The following is a 20110-nucleotide window of genomic DNA, read 5'->3' as shown; positions in this document are numbered from 1 at the left end:
TCTCATGGCTGGTTCTCTCTATCGTGTCTGTCTATGGCCATTTGCCTGGCCGAGGAGGGTACTTTGGTCTCCGGTTCTGCATAGCTTTGTTTACTATATCCAGCTCCATGTGTGTTATTACCCCAAGTAAGATGTCTTTGGCCAGCTGTCTTCTGGGCTGTCCTGCCCCTCTCCCCCATCAGCTGTCTCAGCTGCCTCATTTAATCAGGAGATGGAGACTGTTTGTCTTGGTAGAGTTTGCAGTCTGAATTTGAAGAGGGCCTAAAATTCCCAAGCGCTTTCCTGACTATTGTGCATATGTCCTCGTAAATCTGACTGACAATATGAGTAACTTGTCCAGCACCTTGTAAGAGCGGAGCTGTGGGTGTGACCTATGAGGACCAGTGGAAAGAGATAATATTGAAAAGAGTAAAGGGATGGGGTTTGTGGGTTTCATTGCCTTTTTTGATCACTGCAAACATTTGTTCCCATTTGGAATACTTTTATTCCATTCCATAGAGGAATAGGATTGTATAGAATAGTTTAAGATGGCAAGTTATACCTGTGTGGTTTACTTCCAGTTCTGATCCTAACTATGTTTTTCAGAAGCAAATTTCACTCAGAGTTCCAGCAACTTAATCCTGGTTAGATTTTGTAGGATTGCAGCTACTGTGTCATTTTGACTTCTAGATTGTATGTAGGCAAAAGGGAAAACTCTTCTGTAATTCCTGTTTTGTTGACTGTTTAATTTGGAACAAAGATGTCCGTTGCCAAGAGGAGTCAAGGTTCAGCTTTCTGATGGATGAAGAAGCTGAAAGTGCTAAGGACTGCTAAAAAGACCGAGGCTTCCTCCAGCCAGACATACTGTTCTTCTTCAAGAGTTGGAGATGAGGAGCAGGAGCAACTCTGGAGTCCGTTTAGATGGCTACGGTCGGCTGGTTCAACAGACCATTCTGAGTCATCAGGTCAGTGCAGCTCTAGCAAGCTATACTTGATCTAACTCTGTCACTTTTTATACTCTTTTAAAAAAAATATCAATCACTGTTGGCTGTGTATAGCATACTAACCTTTTGCTCTGCTCCCCAAAATGCTTAAATTTTACTTCAGGTATGTGTATAGAATATTGGAGGGTGGGGAAATCATTTACATAAGAATGATTTTTTTGAAAAAAATTGTGAGTATTTGTGGGCGAATGCCAGCATATTGTAAGGAACATACAGTTCAATTTACAATGATTCTTTGGTTCTTGTTAGACTTCATAAAACCATATAACATACCAGGTAAAAATAGTGCCAGGCAGGAGCCTAGGTTTCTGAGTAATTCTCTAGGTCTCTTCCAAAGTTTTTTGAAGAGTGTGAGTGGGCTTTGAATAGTTTAAAGGTACTGGCAGGTTAAAAGACAAGCTGAGCAGCCGGGCATATTGCCCCCCTTTTTAAGGTGACAGTGGGCGTCACCTAAGGGGTAGAGAGCTCTCATCTTCAGTCCTCCATGATCTTCCAGTCGAGTGAACTTTTGCAGCAGCTGCTCCTGGTTTTCAATTACCAGTCACCTTTTTGTTGAGTGAGAAGAGTTGCTTTTAATGTTCGCATTCTGTCTCCCGCTCTAAGCTTCTCTCTGGCTTTTCTGGGTATCATATCTAGATATAGCCCAAATTGACTGTAGTGGGGAATGTTTGGCCTTCTGCAATCTGTGGAGGTGCGTTTTTCTCTAGTTTTTGTGTTTCAGCACATCTAGCTACTATGAAGATACAGATAAGCTTATATCAATAAATTCTTTAATACTATATTCACATAGTGATGATACATTGCAGTGTAAATGGCAGAGCATTTTTCCAGTTATACTACCTTGTTAGTATAGTCTAGTTATAATAGTAGCTAACAGTAGTGCTGTTAATACTAGTAATCATTAATACTTTGCATGCATAATAAGATTTTTCTTCATCACTTTCCCAGATATTAAGCATACAGCCTCAGTGGCAAATACATGTCTTTCACATAATTATGAATAGATATTTGTGCGTTTGTACATGATAGGCATGTTTTTTCTACACTGGAAGAGATCTGTTTGAAAATTATCCTGGTTGATGTGGCCTTTAAACTACATACTGTCCTTAATAAAACTGATATAACCATAGTGTTACTCCATTCATTTTAATTACTTCTGGTATTTATGACCGTGTGGCTAAAAAAGGAACAACCTTGAGCTTTGTAAAAGTTGGTATGTAAAAGACCTAGATCCAGGTTTTGGCTCCTAGATAACATCCATGCCACACAAAGATGTTTAGAATATGCATATAAATTGCAAATCATATGCTTAGAATAGGGTAAATCATGTTGGTGCGTGAAACAGGCATTCTTAGCTGCTGTGGTGTAATTCCCAGAATAGTAATTTTTTTAACTTAATTTAGACAGAAACTTTGAAAAAAAGGTTTAAAAAAAAGCCTAGACAAGACGATATCCCGGAGATCCAACGTGAAATATGTTCATACAAGGAATCCTTTTGAAGGCAGTGGAACATTGCATAAAACCATAACTGAAGTGAAAAAGTACAAAAGAAGAAAGTGCCTCACATGACCACTCTTGTACCTGTTAATGTCCTACAGGCAAAGTGTCAAGCATAGTATCTGTTCTGTGAACACCACAACTAAGCCCATGTAATGTCAAAACAGAACCAGTGACTGACATTCTGTACACTATTAGAAAGCTGAAATCCCAATTATTTAATTAGATTTATTCAGCCTACCTGTGTGCTAGACAGCAACCCAAATCAGTTCTGGGTTTTGCCATTTTAAAAACTGTTACACACTCTTCTGTTATATCTACACATTTTGAATTTTTCTTGAATAGTGTTTCATATAGGCATTCATTTTTGTTTACTTCATTTATACTCTGCCTTTTTGAGCGCAGACTTGTGCTGTTAAAATAAAATCAATTAAATTAAAATAGAAACAATAGAAAGACATACCTTGGCACAATTCACTTGCAGCATGGGTGTTAACTCCCATTTGTAAAGGCTGCTGACAGGGCTCAGTAAAGTCCTGTTTTCCCCCTTCCCCCTATTACTTTCAAGTGCAGTGCAACAAGATTACAAGGGTAACAGGAGATCTGTGGATATCTTTCATGAGCCTTTCATCTCTGATTCTTGCAAACATCTCATTCTCCAAATGTAAATAACTTGCATTGGTTTTCTGCTCTGATTGCATGGTGTACTCATGGAAGGGAGAAGGAAAAGAAGCTCTGTGGAGCCCTGTTGGGATTCTATACAGTACGAGACAGAATCACATCTCTCTCTCTCTCTCTCTCTCTTTTTTAAGCCTGATACTCATCGGTCAAACGTGGTATATTTCTGCTTTTGTTTGACGTGGAAACCCCCCCACAAATTTTATGTAAGAATAGCATTGTGAGCTGGACTTTAGTAAAGTATCATAAAAAGACCCCTGCTGGATCAGACCAGTGGTCCATCTAGTTCTGCATCCTATCTTATACAGTGGCCAAATAATTACTCTGGAGGGCCGACAACAGGGCATAGAAGCCAAGGCATTCCTCGATGTTGCCGCCTGAACTGGCATACAAGTTTGCTGCCTCTGAATGTGGTGGTTCCCTTTAATTACTATGGCTTCTAGTTGCTGATAGACCTATCTTCCATGAATCCCCATTAAAACAGTCCATGCCTGTGGTCATCACTATATTCTCTAATGTTGTGGTAAGCTTACAGCCCTAGGCTACCCTGGTGCACCCAGCAAGGTGTTCAGGACTGGAGTTAGTGTGCAAGGATGGGCACACTGCTGTATAGTCAGAGACAAACGGGTGTCCTGGCATCCATCTTGTTTGTGCCAAGTGACAGAAGCTGACTGGGCAAAGTTACCCCGTTTCCCCTTGGGAGGACACCTGGTGTTTCTTGGAACACCAAGAGATAAAGAGAGGAAGACAAACTTCTTTAGCATCCCTTTAGCTCCCCTGCAGTAGACCAGACCCACCTTGCCAATCTCATCAACTCCATTCGCATGGACACTGTAATCTCATCAAGTAGCCCTCTGACTCACCCTGCCAGATCCTTTCCAGCCTCACCTTCATCTCCAATTCTATAGCACAATGCTCTGATACTTAGCCAAAAGTACCTAGATATTGTTTCAGATCTGCCTCACCTCTGGGTTCTATTCTCCTTCTGGTTCCTAATCCAGTCTAAAGCAATCAAGCCTTTGTCACTGGCAATGACAAGCCATTCCCAGACATTGCCAGGCACAGTGAAAACTAGCTTCCTGCTTCCTTCCATGGGTATAAATATATCCCCATTCGCTCCAGCACTAGCACCTGTACACATTTATCTGATGAACCAAGGATAGCATGGTTTGGAAACATCCAACCTTTCTCCTGGTACAGCTTTTACAGTCAAGATGGGTATATACGGTAAGTAATGTGGATATATCTGTGACTATTGAATCATATAAGCTTCATCATAACTGTTTATATATATTATAGTCTAAGAGAACAAACAACCAGTAATTCTTCTGTGTTTACTTATACCCAAGTGCAGTGCGAGATGACTGTGTCGTACCTTTCCCTTACTGTGACAGTTTTATTAAAAATTATTTATGTAAACCAATCCTGTTCTGACCTAGATGGCCCAGGCAGATCTCAGAAGTGAAGATGGGTCAGCCCTGGTTACTACTTGGATGGGAGACCACCAAGGAAGTCCAGGGGTGCTACACAGTGGCAGGCAGTGGCAAACTACCTCTGAACATCTCTTGTCTTGAAAACCCTATAAGGGTTGACATAAGTCAGCTGCCACTTGATAGCGCTTTCCACACCAAACTAATACTGTGTGTAGCAGCAAAACTACCAACAATTGTTGTGACATCCAAATATTTTTTGTCACATAATCTGTCATAGACAATAATAATTAGATTTACTTAGCTCTTGACAAAGCGCTTCACATAGTTACTTATTAATCCTTACAATGAGCTTGTAATGTAGGCCAGTTATAGTTGTAAGCATGTGAGATTAGGGTAAGATTACAGTTTGCTTAATTCATTTTGTAATAAAATTGATACTTGAATAGCAGGCTTCTTGGTTCATACCTCTACTGCTTAGCCACTACAGGACAGGATCTCAGCCATCTTTTAAAATAAATAAATATTTGTTTATTTTTCAGAACCCAGTTACGGGACTGCTCTCTGCCAGCACAGAGCAAAAGGATGCTTGGGTCCGAGACAACATCTACAGCATTTTGGCTGTGTGGGGCCTGGGGATGGCCTACAGGAAGAACGCAGACCGGGATGAAGATAAAGCCAAAGCTTATGAACTAGAGCAAGTATGTCTTTATTTCTTACTAATTAATTTAGTGGACCAAGGATCAGCTTTTATTATTTAGTCTGCAGCAACATGCGGTGTCTGCCAAGGGCTTGACTTGCTAGATTTGGGCCCAGTAGCATTTTAAAAAATCAACAAGTTTTCCAAGGTGTCAGCTTTTGCGAGTCAACGTTCCCTTCATCAAGGATTGATATCTGTCATCTTAGCTCATGATAACTCCCATTAAGTCATGTGGGTGGCGTTATAACTTTAGAATTGAAGGGAAGTCAATGGTGAGTAGACTATATTTGAAAAAGCTGCTTCTCTAGCTTTTCATGTAACAAAACCCTTGAATAGATTTTGGGATATAGGCATTGTATTGCCTATGAGAAAAATTAAGTATTCTGTGTACACAGTGATGAGCAAGACATCTTAACAGGGTGGATAAAAATCAATTATTTTTTTAATTAAAAATCAGATTTTTAATTTAAATTAGATTTTTTAATTTAAATAGGATCTTTTAAAAATGAAATACTTTTTGAGGAAAAATCTATCTAAAGATAGTTTAAATAGTTTTTTTTATGATACATTACAGTCCAAAGGTTGGGAATCACTGCTGTAGAGCCTTTCTTCTTTCCCTCGCTGTTAACTGATGCATTTCAGTGGGACAGAGAAGTGGGTAGTGGTGGTGAGGAGAATCGGTGCTGGGGGTAGTTCTCGGGGCTGAACTTACTGCAAATTGTTCCTATATGTCGGCGGGGGTGCAAATAGCTTCCTGATTCCCGCAGACATTCTTTCCCCCCCTGACATATCATCTGAAGAGGGCTACTGGTTCACCTCATAAGGTCAGAATAGCTGATGAAAGTGATAAGATTATTTCTTTTTTCTTCTATTATATTTTACAGAACGTTGTGAAACTGATGAGGGGACTTCTGCAATGCATGATGAGACAGGTAAGCTTACAAACAGGGTTAAAATCAATGGCGGGACCAAATCTAATAATATGACTGCAGTTTGGGATATGAAGGGCAGGAGGAGAAGTTGAGGATATGGATGAATGAAGCAGTACCTGTAACTGTCAAATGTCTTTATTTGTTTATTTATAGCTCACTGTTCTCTCTCTTGCCTTTGAAACGCCTTCAGTTACCAAACAGGGCATTTTGTTATAGGTCAGCCTGGACATTACTCATTTTTATTTATTTATCTATGGATTTATATCTTGCTCTATCCCAGTCAAAGCCGGGCTCAGAGCGGCTCACATCATAAAACATCATCTTACGATACAATTCCCAATTATACTAAGTTACAATTGATGCAGTTTGACAGTTTAAACCCACAATTCTAAAACTGACTCTAAAATCCAATGGCGCCTATTACATTGACACAAGGGTCAGCAGCCAGCCTGGAGGAGTGGCAATCAGGACACACAAATCAACTCAGAACAACACATAAGGCAGGGGAAGGGAGGTCAGCTACGATGGAAACACTTGCTGCCTTCAACCATAGGCCTGGCAGAATGTGTCTCCTTAAAAGGAATGTTAAAGGGGCGCTCCATAAGGGCTGAAGTACTGGAGTCAGACTGAAGGCCCGAAACCCAAGAACACCACAAAATATACCGTATTTTTCGCTCCATAACACGCACTTTTTTCCTCCTCAAAAGTGAGGGGAAATGCCTGTGCGTGTTATGGAGCGAATATGCTCACAGAGCCGCCTGGGTGCGCTGGAACGATGCGAGCCGGCTCCAGCGAGCCGCTGGAACAGCGAGCCGACTTTCCCCGCCCGCCTCCCAGCTGGGAGGTGGGCGGGGCGCACAGAGCCGGCTCGCATTGCTCCAGCGTGCCCAGCCAGCTCTGTGCGCCCCGGGCGCACAGAGCCAACTGGGCGCACTGGAACGATGCTAGCCGGCTTTCCCTGCCCGCCTCCCAGCTGGGAGGCAGGCGGGTCCACAGAGCCGGCTCGCATCGTTCCAGCGCGAGCTGGCTTTCTCCGCCCCGACGGCCAGCTGGTGGGGGGGGGCATGTTATGGTCAGGTGCGTGCTATGGAGCGAAAAATACGCTAATTAATAAGGTTTATTAAAAGAAATGTGTAGTGATATACAATATAAGAGCAGTGAACAGCAAGGATAAAACAATAAAAGTTAAATAACTAATGTAAGGCACTTTTACAAGCAGAGGTTCTCTAATCCAGAAGTTACCTGAGCAGACTGAGTCCAAATAGAGCTTCAAAGTCCAAGGCAGGTGCTCCGGCCAGCAAGGCCCACCTGTTTCAAAATCAAGAGGTGACCCAAAGGCAGATACGATCCAGTCAAAGGGCAAAGACTAGAATGAAGAATATTCCTCTATTCCAAACTGTCTGGGTTGGCATGATTCTAGTAGACCATTGTGTTGCTAGCCTGATGACCTTAACCAATCAAGTGTGTTGCCAGCTTGACACTACGTGCTCTGAAGCTGTACATAGGCCCAATTAAGCAAGCCACCTCCCCCCATTCAAGGGTCCTTGCACTAACGAGATGGTATGTGTAGGCAGAACTTGCTCCCGGTTTCTTGTCCTTGAAACCTCTGGGCCCTGTGACTTCACTAGCACCTGTGTCAGACTCCCATTTCTCGTTTGGCTTGCTCCCTGAAACTACAGTTAACATGTCCTCGAGTTCCCAGAGAGAGAAAAGCTTCTATGATCTTTTAGGCCCAATCCTAAACCAATGTTTCTGAAAAACCAAGCGACTGCTAGGCAAGCCAGTCTCTTGACACTCACCATTTTGGCAAATATACATGCTTGTTTGATTACTGAGAGTTAAGAACTCAACACTGCCAGTCTCAAATGCTGACCACTATGTTGGTTGCTTTGTTAGCGATCCCAATCTTCATAATGTTTTGTAAAGTGCCCCTGATCATCTAACTGAACTTTTATTTATGCTCCCCCCCCAAAAAAAAAATTAAAGGCTGAAGTAAGCTTAAGTGTCTTGGGACCAAACAATGATATAGTCGTAGACTGATGTAGGAATTTGTTGATCTCCTGTCAACATTTACCCAGGCTGCTTTGATAGAGAGAAAAGGTTTTGTTAGAGAGTCTTGAGGTATTAAGGCCTATGAAATTTAACCCTACTGAGTATTTTTTTGGAAGCTGTGATTCGGTGGATTTTTGTGCCTTAGGAGCTTCTTTCAAAACGTATGTTTTTTATAGGTAGATAAGGTGGAGAAGTTCAAGCACACACAGAGTACCAGCGACTGTCTGCATGCCAAATATAACACAGCCACCTGTGGTACTGTAGTGGCCGATAATGAATGGGGACATCTGCAAGTAGATGCAACTTCACTTTATCTTCTTTTCCTGGCTCAGATGACAGCCTCTGGTAAGCTAAAAGGAGTGATTTGGATTTGGAATTCCTTTTTAAGGACAATGCTGTTTTAATCAGAAGATAATGAAGCAGCGGGAGTGTCTGATGCTGTCCTGGCAGTTTGGGGGAGAAGAGAAAGAGTATCACTCTAGTTCTCCCACCCTCCTGTTACTGCCAGCCGTACTTGGTCAGTGAGAAGAGGCCAAACTGAAGAGACTGACTGCTGGAAGAATCCTGGGTGGCTAATTGGTGACACTGACTGCACTGGAGAAGCCAGCGTGCTGACTCAGCTCTGCTAGCAGCCAGCCCCTTCCAGCTCAGCTGGTCTTTATAACTCAGCTTTCCTGTCGAGGACAGTGCCATGGGCGGCACTGGAGGGAGACACCAGAGGGGGCTGTCCCTCTGGCACGTCCCTATGTGGCATCTATTGTAAGTGGTGGTTGTGGGGGTCTGGGGTAGGGGACTTGCACTTGGCTGCCTTCCCGCTAGAGTATTGTTCCATCTTGGATCGAGGTGGTGCGTGGGATGGGGAGATATGGGTGGTGGGAGGAGTGTTGGTGCCGGAAGACATCCAGGAAGGTGTAATGGTGCTTGCTTCATGTCTCTTCTCTCAAAATGTGGGTGGGGACGCTCTGTTAGGTGGCTCCACTTCAACCTTGGAGTTGTGCGATGCCAGGTCTGTAAAAAACAAGACCCAGCAATATCTGACCTGTTGTGTAAGGAGAAGGTCAACCTGGCTTGCTTGACTGAAACCTGGCTGGATGACGCTGATGTGGTCACTGTGACACAGCTCACACCAGCTGGGTTTACCTTCACCATCCTCGAACAGGAGGACGGGGGTGGGATAGCATTTCTTTTCTATGAACATTTCTCCATCAGTAGGTGCCCGGTGCAGACAGAGGCCGGCTTTGATTATATGCACCTTGTGTTGGGCACCAGGGTCGAGTTAGGGATCCTGGTTGTAGCGTCCATCTAGATTACGAGGCTTTCAGCATATATGCAGAGGCTGCCTTGTCGGGTCAGGCTCAGGATTCATGGCCACTGTGACAACCGTGTCTCATATTGTAATGGGCCCCACACGTGAAAAAAGGACATACGCTGGGCCTTCTTTTCTGCACTGAGAGGCTTGCCGGTGATCTGATTAGGGAGCTGGAGGTTTGGCCCTTGTCATGGTCAGATCAGTGTCTTCTGAAGGCACAGTCCTCCTCCCTGCATGGGCAGTGGACTGATTTGGGTGGTCCGCCCGCAGAGATGGATGGATCCTTCTGGTTTCCAGGTGGCTCTTGGGGATTTTGAGAGCTTCCCCGGTGACTCTGTGCAGGCTCTTGTAGCTTCATCGCGGGTTCAGCGGGTTTAATCAGATGCCCAAGAAACTCCACCAGACGGTAGCTTCTACAAAAGTGCTAGTTTATTCACAGTGCAGTTCTAAAAGCTCTATATACAATTCAGCAGAGCCGCTGGCTTAGTCAGTATATTCACCCCAACACTGAGCCCTAGAGGCCATGCCACTTATATACATATCTCATGCATAGATAATTGCCTGGCCACCTGGAGTATTGCATCATACTACCGGTTCCATCCAGTTCTCTCCAGTCCACTCTGCTGGGGCAAGTCATTTCTACACCTTGCATCAGCTAGATTAAGTGGATCTATCCTCTCACTGACAGCTCCTTCTCAGTTGTCCTGTCAAAATAATACAGCATGCTTGCATATTCTTGACAGTAATGATGGGCTGACTGGGGCCATAAACACAGTTGATCTCTGGTGTCCACTTCCATGCTCTGTGAGGCCCCAGGCTCCTTGGTTTACTAGGGAGCTGGGTGACATGAAGTGGACTGGAAGACCACTAGAGCAACGTTGGCGGAAGGCTTGCGATGAATCAGACAGAGCACATCATAAAGCCCATTTACAGGCCTTTGAGATGGTGGTGATGGCAGTGAAGAAGATTTCTTTGCCACCATTGCATCAGCAGAATTTTGTCCAGCTCAATTGTTTAAAGTGGGTTTTAACTTGATAACATCTAAGTCTGACCCTATGGGTGATGAAAATTTGGTCCCCAACTGTGATGTTTTTGCACGGTTCTTTGCTGACAAGATCTCTCTCATCCATTCTGACTTGGAGGCCATGTTAAGGGCAGATCCAGTACCTGAGGTGTCAGAACTGCCTGGTTGTCGTTTCGTTAAGGATAGTTTCAGCATGATCTTGCATAAGGATGCTGACAGGGTCCTTGGAATTATGAGGGTCACCACTTGTGCTCTGGACCCATGCCCATCATAGCTTTTAAAATCTTCTCGGGAAAAGGGATTGGAGCTGTTAGTGAAAATCAACAACTCCTCCCTGATTGAGAGGGCTCTCCCTAGGCCTTTGAAGGAAGCAGTTATTAGACCTCTGCGCAAAAAAACCCTTCATTGGTTAGGGATGAGATGGCTAATTACAGGCCAGACTCCAATTTACCTTTTCCAGGGAAGGTGATAGAGTGTGTGGTGGCAGAGCAGCTCCAGGGTTTCCTGAATGACCCATCTGCCCTTGACCCGTTTCAATCTGGCTTCAGGCCTGAGTTGGTACCAAGACGGCTATAGTTGCACTGGTGGACGATCTTCATTTAAAGTTGGACAGAGACAATCTTCCCTGTGGGTACTGTTGGGCCTCTCAGCGGCCTTTGATATACTTGACCGCTCCATTCTTATCCACTAGCTTGAATTTGGGAGTTTGCATTAAGGGCATAGCCCTTTGGTGGTTTCTCTCTTTTATATCTGACCAGACACAAAAGAGTTTCCACCGGAGGTGCAGAATCAACTGGGTGAAATCTATATTGTGGGTTCCACAGGCTTTTGTTCTCTCACCCATGCTCTTAAATATATATATGAAGCTGCTGAGTGAGATTGACTGGAACTTTGGAGTTGGGTGTCTGTCTTCATAATGAAATATGAAGATATTTCATTATCCAGGCCTCCAGATGTGTCTGTCTTCGTTCTGAACCAGTGGTTTGAGGCTATGGTCAGGTGGCTAAGGCAGAACAAACTGAAGCTGAATCCAGACAAGGCAGACGTAATGCTGGTTGGAAAGGCTGATATTCTAGAACAGGGGTCCTCAAACTTTTTAAACAGGGGGCCAGTTCACTGTCCCTCAAACACTGTGGGGGGCCGGACTATAGCTTGAAAAAAATATGAACAAATTCCTATTCACACTGCACCTACTGCTCAGCAGTAACGCACAAGCTCACTCACTAGCAAACACACACGAGCTCACTCACTAGCAAACACACACACACAAGCCCACTCACTAACAGGCACACACACACAAGCTCTTTTATTAACAGGCATTTATACTATTAAAGGTGAAGGTTTCCCCTACACCACGCTCACCTCTGCAGCGTAACAAAGATATAGTTAGTATTTTGCTCTGGCTGGGTTTGATAGTGCCAGGATTGCACTGTTACAGGAACCGCCGGAACTGAAAGGGCACACAAAATCTCTCATGGTCGTCATCTGACTACAAAACCCCACTGATGTCACCCAGCAAAGAGAAACCGGCTATTCTTTTCCTATAGAAGAAAAGTGGGCAACTGGCCACCCTGTGCCACCAGATGTGGCATATATGCCTACCTCTCGTCGGGCACACTACTGATGCCCAGGGAAGGGGCCAGCTGCCTGCTTAGGCTCAGTCCCCCCACTTAAGTGTCAGTCTGTTTCCAAGTTCAATTCAAGATGCTGGTTTTGACCTTTAAAGCCCTTCATGTGTCAGGCATGGGTCTGAGAAAGGAATGTTGTGGTTTCCCCAGGTGCAGACCAAGGCCAGCTCCATGCCTTGTAAATAGTGTGTTTAGACTCCCAGTGTCTGGGAACTCTCCTAACGGCTTTTCTATATATGCTCTATGCTGTACCCATAGCTTTTACTAGTGTCCATTTGACTCCTGGCCTCTGTTACCTGTGGATTTTCTAATAAATCAAGCTTTCTTTGGACTGTTTGTCTGCTGAAGTCTATTTATGGGATTATCACGGGACTAGAGCTTACATCATGAACTAGGACCCACATATTTGAAAGACTGTCTCCTTTCATATGTCCCTGTGCAACAACTACGGTCATCAAGTAGCCGTCTGTTAGCTATCTGAGTACTTAGGGAGGCCTGTCTGCCATTGACCAGAGCCCGGCCTTTTTCCTCATGGCGTTGGCTCTGTGGCATGGGTTCCCTGAAGAGGTGAGAGGGGGCCCCCTCCTTGGCATACCTTCAGGAGGCATTGCAAGATCTGCCTGCTTGCCAGGGCATTGAGGGGTTTTGAACAGCAGAAATCTTTTAAGAGGGATGGGGAAAGGGATTGGGGGCTTGTTATTTTATTCTTGGTTTTAGCTGGGGTTGTTTTAAATATTGAACCAAAAGAAAAGGCAGGATATAAATGTTTTAATAAATAAATAATAAAAGCTTATACTTTTTTCCTACCTGGTAATTACAATGTTGCTCTTCCTTAGAAAGATGGCAGTGTTATAATACTGTGGTATTTTAATCTTTATGTGATTATGATGGGTTGTTCTTGGTTCAGTATTTTGCAAGGCATAGCACTTACTTGCCCATGAATACTTTAATTTCTGTGCCTGAGCACATGTCAGTGCATATTTGTGAGGTGTTACCAAGGACACTCTTCCCACAGATGAATGACTACCCACAAAGCATATGGTTGTTTCAGCACTTACTGTTGTATCATTTAAAAGCAATATTTCTTATGGAATTTTCCTTAGTTAACTGTTCAACTGGCCTGTGACCAAGCAAAGAATAAATAGATGTGGGTAAGGTTTAAACAGTTATTGGACTCTGATGCTAGAAAGTAGGAATCCATCCACAACTGAGAAGTAAATGTGTATTGTCCTCTGGATTTTTTACCAAATAAAACTTACTTTATTGCTTGAATCTTCATCAAGGTAAAAAGAAGCTAGTAAAAAATGCATACAAATAGTTTGTCTTCTTTCATATTATGTTCAACTATACTAGAAAAGACATCCTTCAGGTGCAAATTCAGTGTCACTGAGGTTAATGTAAGACAGTATAATTGTTATTCTTTCTTAATTAGGACTGCGTATTGTGTTCACGCTTGATGAAGTTGCATTTATACAGAACCTTGTGTTTTACATAGAGGCTGCATACAAAGTTGCTGTAAGTATGTTCAAGTTAGTTTTCATTTATTATTCATCTCAAGTAAACGTTATGAATGTCTTGAATCATCAACCAAATCCCAGGAAATTTTATTTTGTATTTCTTTTTCTCTTGGAGATTAGTAATATGTAAAACAGAAATTATTGAAGAAATAAAATGTTGGTAATAATGTTAATGGGAGATAAGGTGACAGAATATAGCCCGATCTCATCAGATCTTGGAAGCTAAGCAGGGTTGATACTTGGATGGGAGACCACCAAGGATGACTCTGCGGAGGAAGGCACCTCTGCTTCTCACTTGCCTTGAAAGCCCCTTGCAGGGGGCGCCATAAGTCGTCTGTGACTTGACAGCACTTTACATACACTGTAATGTGAATCAATCAGTTATCTGATTTTTATGGTATTAAAGGAGGTCTCAAAATGACTGAATTTTATCTTCATAGTTGCAAAAAATAAATAAAAAATAAACCAAATGGCAGATCTGAGTACTATGGAGCACTAGTCAAAGGGCCTGTCAATAGATTTCTGTTACAAGATGGGGCAGACTTAGCATCTAAAACTTCTGTTCAGGAAAAGTGGGAAAGAGTACCACTTGAAGTGACGGGTTATTAGTTGGCAGTCTTCAGATTAAGACAAGGGAATTATGAAAAAGCTCATGGAAAATATTGGCCATCCCAAGTTGTAATAGCACAGGGACAGTCTACTGCAATTCTTGAATAACTCTGGATCCTAGTTTTAAACGTTTGTCTGCTTTCCTCATTCTTTTGTTTCAGGACTATGGCATGTGGGAACGTGGTGATAAAACCAATCAGGGCATCCCTGAACTGAATGCAAGTTCCGTAGGAATGGCCAAAGTGAGAATGTATTATGTTTTTTATATATAGGATTGGATGAAGCAAAAAATTTCTGCTTGCTCTAGAGCTCTTGCACAGGCAGAAAGGCAAGAAAATGACCATGGAAGTTGCTTGCACTAAGTCAAACTTATTGTATTTCCACTTGCGCAAGATCTTGTGCAACTTTAATACGTAGGAAGGAAAGTGCTAGGTGTTGTATAAGATCTTGCACAAGCACAACTGTTCTTAGTTCATTCATTGTTCTGCATGCACTGGATCCAAGTCATGGACAGAACATTATGCACTATATAATATATCAGATTGCTTCACTACATCCATGCATTAAATACAAATCTATTACAAAGATGACTGTCGTATTGGCTTCTAGTGCACTGTTTTTAGATTTGCAGCCTTCAGGTTGCAATGAATTGGGGGCGGGGGTGTAACTGTTGAATTTAATGAGGTCTTGGTTGCATTCGTTACCAAAAAGGTAACTCTTTCCAGAGTGAATAGCCACTTCAGGTTTTAGTTTTTCAGATAATGCTGAAAAAGTGTACTTTTAAATTGTACCAATAATGTATATTTCAGAAGGATTCTAACTACTTGTGCCTGTAGAACCTACCGAAGGCATTTTGTTCCACCAGTACGACAGTACTAATTAGAAATCAGCACCAAAAACTGCTTCTGTGTTGCTCTAAAGTGTGTAATTTTTTTAACTGGGCCAAAATCTGTAAATTGAATATAATGTAACATATGGAGTTCATATTTTAAGACAGGATCTCAACAAAATGAATATGTAATCAGAGTTACAAAGATGTTGTACCATATATTCCACAGATATGTTAGCTGCTCTGGGGCTTTTTAAAGAAAAACTAAATTAAATAAATAAGGGGTAAAGCAGTGTGAAATGAGAAAGGAGAATGATTAAAATAGGGAAAATTTCAAAACTGTGGCCTGTGATGTTATCACTAAAAATTGATCCCAGGAGCTAAGTAGGAACAGAAGTGTCAGAAAAAAGCTTAAACTGGGATTATGCATTAGATGTTACCAGTAGATGTATGTGTTTAACTGTTTCAGAATATAAGTAATTATTAATTGATATGATTTTATGTTATATTGATTATTGATGGTGATTTATTTCAACCTGTATTTATTTTACTTTGCTGACTTGATAGTATTAAGAGGATTTTGAAGGCCTAAATACTAAAAGGAAATCTCTGAATGAAGAAGAAATTCCAGTACAAAGAAGCTATAATGAGTCTGATTATTTACCTTTTCAGTGATGAGATCAATATTCAAAGCTCTTTCAAGCCATTGTTATCCATCAGCTAAGGTTATGCTATTCACAGTAGGAGACTAGTTAAAATTCTGTTTATCAGACATGCCAGTACTACAATTTCCTATGGCTTGAGGCTTTTCCATATGGTAGGGCTAACATGTCCAGGGAAATGCTTGCATATGTTGCAACAGCTGCAGGGAGCCCCCACCTTATGGAAGAAGCTTTCACTCAACAAATGCATGAAATAGGCCAAACCTTGGGCAAACTTATATAGTAAGAGCTGTACAGTAGCAGCTGATTCCTAAGCACTCTTGCTTTGGAAGTATGTTCCACTGATAGCCATGACACTTGCTTCCAAGAGAATATGGTAAGGTCCAGACAGTGAGCATCAGCAATCAGTCTGTAAAAGTGAAGATAACACCCTGTTTCACTGGCTTATTAAGAGGTGAAATGAGATTAAATGGGGTGGATCCAATTGCATGTTTCCCTGGGCGCAGGGGTTTTTGACCATGGAATACAACTTTTCTGGCTTCCCCCTTTCATGGCAGACCAAAATGGATCCTGAAATCCTGCTCCTGAGGGAAAGGAGACCCCCAGCAGCAGGATTTTGGGGGCTATTTTGGAGAATTGTAGGAGGCAGGAGCTGTGGAAGTCACACTCCATGGATGGAAGTAGTTGCATCTTCAGAAAAGTGCCGATGGATCCACCCCAATAATTGCTTTAATATTTGTTAAATTTAAAGTTCCATTATTGAGGTTGTTGACAAGATTCTGAACAGATATGTATGTTTCTGAAGGCTGCATTGGAAGCAATTGATGAATTGGACCTTTTTGGAGCTGGAGGAGGACACAAGTCAGTAATTCATGTTCTTCCAGATGAAGTTGAACATTGTCAGGTAACTCTGAGTCTCTTTCTGGTGAGGGCACTGTAGCTGTAAAACAGAACTTACCATTTTAAAGCTCACACTAAACATATCTGAAATATTTAAGAAAACGGTGATTACAACTAACCTTCAGATACTGTAGGATATAATTCTCAACTATGGGAGGCAAAGTCTATGAGTATAAGTATTCCATGGGTGTTGATGGGAAATCCCTGGCATTATTGCCAGTTTATGGCTTTGTTCTGTTGCAAAAAATACCATCAATTGATGTATACAAAAACAGTGATCTCTGGCTTGTGAAAATAGTTTGTAATTTAGTTTGAGCATGAGCAGGGTATTCTTTCTGTATCAAATAAAATACTTTGAAATAAACTAATTGTTTTTTTTATTTTATCTTTGCTTTGTCTTGTTTTTCATTGGTGGGGGTGCCTGTGTACTCTGTTCAGTCTATTCTATACTCCATGTTGCCGAGGGCATCCACGTCAAAAGAGATTGATGCTGGTCTGTTGTCCATCATTTCTTATCCAGCCTTTGCTGTAGAGGACATGAACGTTGTTAATGCAACTAAAAATGAAATTATCACCAAGCTCCAGGTAAGAGTTTAATTTTTTTTCTTTGTTTTTCTTTTTCTAAAAACTCTTGGATTAATTTGTTGTCGTTCTGTTTGTCTTCACAGGGACGATATGGCTGCTGTCGTTTTCTTCGAGATGGTTATAAAACACCAAGAGAGGTCCTGCTTTTGCAACTCTCAAGATCATATTGTTTGCTATATCACCTTGCTGCCTGTCAGAGAGCAAAATTGAGAAAGCTACAAAAACGATAACAAACATGCAAACAGTGATATATAACCAAGAACAATAAACATTCTGATGTGTTCATAACTGTCATTATATAAGTTGTAGGTTCCATCAAGCAGGGCCAGAGTCAGACCACCCTGAAGTTTCTGGCAGGGCCCTCTGCTGCCAGCACCCCCTGCAGACTCACTTGCCACTTTTTCGCTGCCCATGCTTCCTGCTGCATGCATTGCCCAGTGCTACTGGGGAAAGGTGTGTAGGCAGCTGTGAGCATGGGCAGTGGGAGAGGACACAGAAGTAGGTGGGGGCATGTAGGTGGGATGGAAGGAGGGCCTGGTGGTGAGCAGAGGAGGGATGCCCTGGGAGCTCTCTGCCTGGGGTCCCCTAAAACTTGGAACTGGCCCTGCCATCAATCCAGAATGAAATGCATTTAACTCCCTTTGATGAATGGGACATAAAAAAATCTTAGCTTTACCAGAGTGTAGCCTTTTTAAATCCCTGAAGCCCGAGCAGGAAGTCAGCCAGTGACTTCACCTATCAGTGATCCAATTCAGTTTCCATTCTGAAATCTGGTCATTGAGGTCTTTAGCTGATCTATATCCAAATGCTGCTTCACTGACAGCAACAGCAGTGAATCTTATACAAGCAGCATAACGTCTCACAATCATATTAGTCATAATGACATTTCATGGTAATGTAATGCATTGTTCAAATCTAGGTTATTAGGAAATATTTATTAATCCTCTAAAAAAGCAGATGTCATTTGTTAGTCATTTTGAAAAGGCAAAGGCTAAACCTTGGTTCAGATGTCATTAGCCTAAACCCGTGAACAGTGGTTTGGAAGATCGGGAACATGACACAGGTTCACACAATCCCCTCCCAGAGTCATTCCTCATGTATTCCAACCCCTTCCTTTCTTCTTTGTGTGAGCAAACTCTAAGTGAGACATGACAACTGGGGAATCTGTTGCATGGACAAACCATAGTTTGACTCCAAACTGGGGACTGAAACCACAAATTGTGTGAACAGTTACATTTCCAATTGGGCTATACAGCAAGCTATGGTTTGCATGATCAAGCAAAAGGAGAGACTCACCTTGGAAGGAGGAAGAAGAGGAGTTAGGAAGTCCATCCTGATGGACTCTGGCTCATCCCTGATCATCCCTTATCCATGGTTTGAAGGACCAGGATTTCTGTATCGGTCCAAGGGAGCACATAATATCTGGATTGGTTGTGTTTCAGTGTACAGTTAGTCCTTCTGCTGTGCACAGCAGTATGTGGGATATGCCAAGAGCCTAAACTCGCAGGAGGAGGGACAGGATGCAAGTATGACAGACAGAGGGGGAGTTCGTTCTGTGCAGCTTCTGTGAAATAGCAATAATGAAGCATACAACTTTTTTCGGTTTCTAGGATCCAAGTCGATTACACTATGATCCCGCTGAGCTCAAATTGTTTGAGAACATAGAATGTGAGTGGCCTATATTCTGGACGTATTTCCTAATCGATGGTGTGTTTAACGGTGACAGAATTCAGGTAAGAACAAAAAAAGGGCTGAAGTTGTGGTGAGCATTGTGGCAGTTGTCTGTAAAACTGCTAAGATGCAGTGCTTGGGCAAGAGGAAATGAACAGCCTGATTGTATGCCCCCCTCCCCCCCACCTTGCCTTGGGTACCTCCTTTAGTAAAGGAGAAGAGGCATCATGCCATTGTACTCTGGCTGCCAGCTGCAGTAGACAGTGCTAGATTAGATAGTCCAGGGGACTCAATGAGGAGGAGGCAGCTTCATATGTTCCCTTTGTGATGTTTTATGCCATGGCACCAACTGTGCAAGCAAGCAAAACAGAGCTAGACCAGCTCTGCTCCTGTTTGCTTCTAAAAGCTCAGCATTGTGTGTATGTACAGGTGGCTGATAAGAGCCCCGTGGCACAGAGTGGTAAGTTGCAGTACTGCAGTCCAAGCTCTGCTCACGACCTGAGTCGATCCTGACAGAAGTTGGTTTCAGGTAGCCGGCTCAAGGTTGACTCAGCCTTCCATCCTTCCGAGGTCGGTAAAATGAGTACCCAGCTTGCTGGGGGTAAAGGGAAGATGACTGGGGAAGGCACTGGCAAACCACCCCATAAAACAAAATCTGCCTAGTAAATGTCAGGATGTGACGTCACCCCATGGGTCAGGAATGACCCGGTGCTTGCACAGGGGACCTTTACCTTTTTTTTTACAGGTGGCTGATAGGGACAGTGCCTCCCTCCCACATACCCCTGAAGTCTGTAGCTCAGCACTTCTACACTGCATACAAAGAGCAAGTGTGGTGGATGGGTTTAGAGTGCCAGACTAGGCCCAGGGAGACCCAGGTTCAAATCTCCACTCACCAGGAAGCCCGCTAAGTGACTGTGGACTAGTCATGCTAGACTGCCTCAGGGATAGTTATTAGGATAAAGGGAAAGGAGGAACCTTGTCCACAACCCCAGGTTCTTTGAAGGAAGGGCTGGATCAAAATGCACTATATGACTATAAGGGCATGTTTGCACTGATGCAGCAGTGCCAGTGTGAGCATTGCACCAATGCTGAGTGCTCTATGCC

General features: G+C 42.8%; 1 protein-coding gene across 6 annotated transcripts in view; it reads left to right on the top strand.

The window, feature by feature from the left end:
* The first annotated feature begins 848 nt into the window (after window positions 1–848).
* The window catches only part of PHKA2 (phosphorylase kinase regulatory subunit alpha 2), a 74030-nt gene continuing 54768 nt past the window's right edge, over window positions 849–20110 (top strand). For all 6 annotated transcript variants that reach the window (XM_056861883.1, XM_056861880.1, XM_056861882.1 and 3 more), the window contains exons 1-10: window positions 849–944; window positions 5131–5289; window positions 6173–6220; window positions 8449–8617; window positions 13666–13748; window positions 14521–14601; window positions 16656–16754; window positions 17189–17335; window positions 17419–17472; window positions 18946–19068. In XM_056861883.1, coding sequence (XP_056717861.1) covers window positions 867–944; window positions 5131–5289; window positions 6173–6220; window positions 8449–8617; window positions 13666–13748; window positions 14521–14601; window positions 16656–16754; window positions 17189–17335; window positions 17419–17472; window positions 18946–19068 — 1041 coding nt within the window. In that variant the 5' untranslated portion in view covers window positions 849–866. The remainder of the gene's footprint in view (window positions 945–5130; window positions 5290–6172; window positions 6221–8448; window positions 8618–13665; window positions 13749–14520; window positions 14602–16655; window positions 16755–17188; window positions 17336–17418; window positions 17473–18945; window positions 19069–20110) is intronic.

Source organism: Euleptes europaea, chromosome 16, assembly GCF_029931775.1.
Source record: "Euleptes europaea isolate rEulEur1 chromosome 16, rEulEur1.hap1, whole genome shotgun sequence".
Classification (NCBI taxonomy): Eukaryota; Metazoa; Chordata; class Lepidosauria; order Squamata; family Sphaerodactylidae; genus Euleptes; species Euleptes europaea.
This window is presented reverse-complemented; position numbering and strand designations above follow the sequence as displayed.